Source organism: Drosophila innubila, chromosome X, assembly GCF_004354385.1.
Source record: "Drosophila innubila isolate TH190305 chromosome X, UK_Dinn_1.0, whole genome shotgun sequence".
Classification (NCBI taxonomy): domain Eukaryota; kingdom Metazoa; phylum Arthropoda; class Insecta; order Diptera; family Drosophilidae; genus Drosophila; species Drosophila innubila.
Window position 1 is genome coordinate 17,932,498 of NC_047626.1, and position 4,452 is coordinate 17,936,949.

The 4,452-nt window shown below is 42.7% G+C and overlaps 1 protein-coding gene across 1 annotated transcript; it reads right to left on the reverse strand.

Annotated features, from left to right (window-relative positions):
• Positions 1-1,349: 1,349 nt before the first annotated feature.
• Positions 1,350-3,023, reverse strand: LOC117787657. Its single transcript, XM_034626239.1, has 3 exons — positions 2,260-3,023; positions 1,504-2,109; positions 1,350-1,443 (listed from the first exon to the last, which is right to left on the reverse strand). The coding sequence occupies exons 1-3, from the start codon at positions 3,021-3,023 to the stop codon at positions 1,350-1,352; spliced, it is 1,464 nt and encodes a 487-aa protein (XP_034482130.1).
• Between the last annotated feature and the right edge of the window lie 1,429 nt (positions 3,024-4,452).

A 4,452-nucleotide genomic window follows, 5' to 3' on the forward strand; every position in this document is an offset into this window, starting at 1 on the left:
TATTTAGATTCCTCTATATTGCAGGTAGATCAAGTTTGTTTCTTTTTTGGATCGGACCACTATATCATATAGCGCCCATAGGAACAATCGGTCGAAATCAAGTTTTAGTCTGAAAAACTTTTTTGCTTTATGAGATATCCAAACCAAACTAATACAATAAGCTTATAACTTTGAGTTACATATCCTGCCCAAAAGTTGGTTTAAATCGTATCACTATATCGTATAGCTGTCATAGGACCGATCGGGCAAAAATTAAGTCTCAGTATGAAAAACTTTTGAATAGAGCGATCGGGCGAAAATCCAGTCTTTGTATGAAAAACTTTTTTGTTTTATGAGATATCGTAAGCAAACTGACTGTGTCTTACGTGGTTGTATATATCCTGACCAAAGTTGGATAAAATTGGTTAGCAGTCTTAGCTTTTTTCCATAATAAGTACGGGGTCTCCGACAGTTGAGAATGCTCGACTGTAGCTCCGTCCAACTAGTTTGTTTTTTTTTTTGTCTAAAGAGCCACAACCCATTGAATTAGACATAAACATGTGTAGATGACTATTTGTTGGTTTTATTTGTATGTATTTTGATTTTCTGTTTTTTTTTTTTTTTGTCTTTTCACACATTGAAATTTTGATTTTCTTTTGCGTTTGGAATTTGGGTCACACAAGACTTTGTTGTAGAAAAGGTTTGTGATTCTTTTTGCATGCAGCTCCATTATGTAACTGAATTTCCCTGCCTGTTATATGGAGAACTGTAGCATCCGATTGACTTGCTCGACCATTAAATCTCGTTTTTATGGCAACTTTCTAGCTGAACCTTTGGAAGCATAGCCTCTCCTTTGTCTTCCAAAGGAATTTACTGTCATTTTACGGCTTCAAAGCGTATCAATGAACCACTTACACCTATGAAATACTTTTACTGAAAGCACACAATACATACAAACATCATGAGTGTATATTTATAGAGCTATTGAGGTGTTAATGTGACCACAATTTTATTGGCAGCTCATGAGTCGTTAAGCAGGTATTTAATGGGCAGATTTCAAATGATCATGATATGATCATTTAGGTATACATTTAAACAATTCAACAATCCAATTGTTATATTATTAATCAAAAATCGCAAACATTGAAAATTGATACATCAGAACATAAGGTCAACAGATCAGAGAATAGTCTATAGTTATACCAAAGTTTTAGAATCTTATAGCGTAAAAAAAGAGAGTCCGAAACATTTGTAAGATCGTTATAGATTGTTTAATTCTTAAACCTATAAAAAAAAAAATAAACATATTTCTTATTATTATAAGATACTATTTTAAGATAATCACATCAATCAGCGGAGCTTTGGTAGCTTTAACTCGAGGTCCCCTTGGAATTCTGTACATACTTTGAAGTGAAGTACTTGTTTTGACTACTCTTCTGGCCATTGCGATGGGGTCCTTTATAGCTGTAGAAAGCGAGGCATGAGAGACAATGGAAGAGAATTGAATAAAGTTGAAAAACTCACCGTGAATTTAAGATGAACCAAGTGTCTCCATGCTCCGTGGAGTCATTCATTTTCACAATGTGCCCCATTCGGATTTTGTCGCTCTTCTGATCCTGCAGCAGTTTGCCCAACGTGTAGACGGGGAAGGCAAAGTACTCGCGTTTCATGGAATAACGTGAGCTCTGGCGTTGCGGATGTGGCACCGCCGTGGTGCTGGCCAGGGTGTCCGTGGGTGACTCCAGACTGTCGTCCATGTAGACGATCTGTAAGGAACTGCTACTGCTACTGCTGCCGCCGCCGCCAACGCTGGTGGTCTCTTCCAGTTGCTGCTGCTCTTCCAGTTCTATCTGCTCGATGGGCTCCTTCACCTCAGAGCCCAGCTCCTCAAGCTCCTCGAGCAACGCCTGTTCCAATCCCTCTGCTGGGCTGCCAAAGAATTCGGTGTCTGCAGCCAGGTGATGACGATGATTGTTGGGTGCTGCCAGTGCCGGTGATGCACGCAGCACTGGCTGCCGTTGCATCACCTCCTGGGGTGATCGATAGGCGTTATACTGCTTGGCCTTCTTTGGATTCCTTCTGCGTTTGCTAGGCGGCATTTGAGTTTCGTAAGGTCTCGGCATTGGAGTAGTCAGTGAAGTTGTCACAGAAGCGGAAGAAGTATCGACTAAAGTATCGGGTGCAGGAGCAGATGCAAAAGTGGGTGACACAGTGGCGACTGGAGCACTTTCAGGAGCAGAAGCCGGTGCCGAGACAGGATTTACCGATGGTGTAGTGAATGTGGATGAATCTATCAACATTGTCGGTGTCGTTGTTATTGGCGCCGAGGTGATTGCCTCATGGGCATAGAAGGGAATCAGCGTCAAGTTGAGCAACTCCCTCTGACCGGGCAGTCGGAAGCGCTCCACAATGGGCTTGGGTCGAAACATGGGAGTCGAGGGCGGATAGAGTATTTGACCAGGCACCGGCTCCTGCATCGGATACCGTTGGGCACTCAGCATTGTGTTGACCAGGAGCTCACCTTTGGTGCCATTGTAGACAAAGATTGGATAACTGGTCGCCGACAAGGTGTTGTCCCCAGGTGCATTATCAAATATGGGCAACGACTGCGGCTGGCGACTTCGTTGCTCCGTCCTTGGCTGCCGCCGTAACATGGACGGACTCTGGCGTCGCTGCTGGACGTAGTGACTCGGTATCTGCAAGCGGTGAGGTCGTTGATAGTACGGTACCATCAAAGGGGGAGGCGGAGGCGGAGGAGGAGGTGGTGCATCCGGTCGCACCACAATTCTAATGGGCGGTGGCTGTAGTTCTCGATCCTGCCTCATTCGTCGTGAAGTTGTTTCATGGGTTGTCGTGTCATAGTCTGCCTCCGATCTATCCACGCGATGATGCTTCATCAGCTCATCCTCGAGTATCCAGAGCGGACGTTGTGCCGCATTCAGATAGCTATGTGCTTGGGAATACGGTGCCCTTACTGGCGTCCACGTCCAGCTCCACTGTACAGCTCCGAGCAGGCGGAGCAGCGCCAAAGTCCAACTGGCCATTGCCTCCATTCGCATGCGTGCTGTCCAATTAACTGGCCAACAGAGCACTGTCATCCATGGTCTTTATAAGACTCGGTTACTCGTACTTTCATTTGGTGACCTGCAAATATCGCCCAACTTGTTCTCAACGGGTCAAAGAGTTCACTGGGCTGTGTTGGTTGCAAGTCAGTAGCTCAAGTGGTTCTAGGCCATATTCATGCCCAGTGTCGAGCGAGCACCTCGCCCAACATTTGACCCTGTTGTGGTGTAAATAACAGCTGTTCCACTGTCTCTATACGAGAACTTGTATTCCGGCCAAACTTCCTCAACGGTTAACGCTTTATAACGACACTGAAATTGGACTAAAAAATTCTTTAACTCAGAAGGGTTTCAATACCCGTTTCTTAAAAAATAATTAATAGGGTATATTGTTTTCGTTGGAATGTGTGCAACAGGGAGAAGGAGGCATCTCCGACCCTGTAAAGTATATATATTTTTGATCAGCATCAACAGCCGAGTCGGTATAGCCATGTGTGTCTGTCCGTCTGTCCGTCCGTCCGTCTGTTCGTCCGTGTAACCGCCTAGATATCAGAGACTATAAGAGATAGAGCTACCAAGTTTGGCACGCAGATCCCAATGGCATTGGAGCAGGTAAAGTTTGTTTTACATTTTTGACACGCCCCCTTTCGCCCCCGCAAATCACGAAAAACCGTCTGTTCGTCTGTATAAACAAAAGGATATCAGAGACTAAAAGAGATAGAGTAGCCAAATTTGTCACACAGATTTCTGTAGACCCACGCAGATCAAGTTTCCACGCCCCTTTTCGCCACTGCAAATCGTGAAAAACCGCCACACCGACAGTTTTTAAGATAATTAAGTTTTTATGACAATTTACGTTATCTAATAATATTATCTATTATCCTACTGAATCGCAGAAAGATCATACAAGAAGAACGGCAGTAATAGCTAACCAAAGTTATTAATAATTGAGGCAATACAAGCACCGAAACGTATGCAATAGTTTTTATTAGATAATAATTTCTACTACTTTTACATGTATTGAAATAAGTAACGGGTATTCTATGGTCGACTATAGCCTTTTCGACTAGTTTTTTATAAAATAGCTAACTCTTTAGGGCTTCAAAGCCAAACTTGATTATCATTTTCACAAATCACCAGCACATGAACATATTTATTTAATAAAATATTCTGGAGGTTTGTGAATTACACCTGTATAGCTAAATTCTTTTCTTATATATCTATATTAATAAAATAAATAAAGAGAAAAGTTATTAGCTAATTAGATCTTAAGCTATTGTTAAGTTTTCTTTTGGTTTAGCTTCGATTTCTTCTGGGACTCACAATGAAGTCAGAACTTGAGTGCAGTTCCTGAATCTTTACGGTTTTTAAAAATGAGTTAAAACTGAAGGCAGAAGGGGGTCCAAGGAGG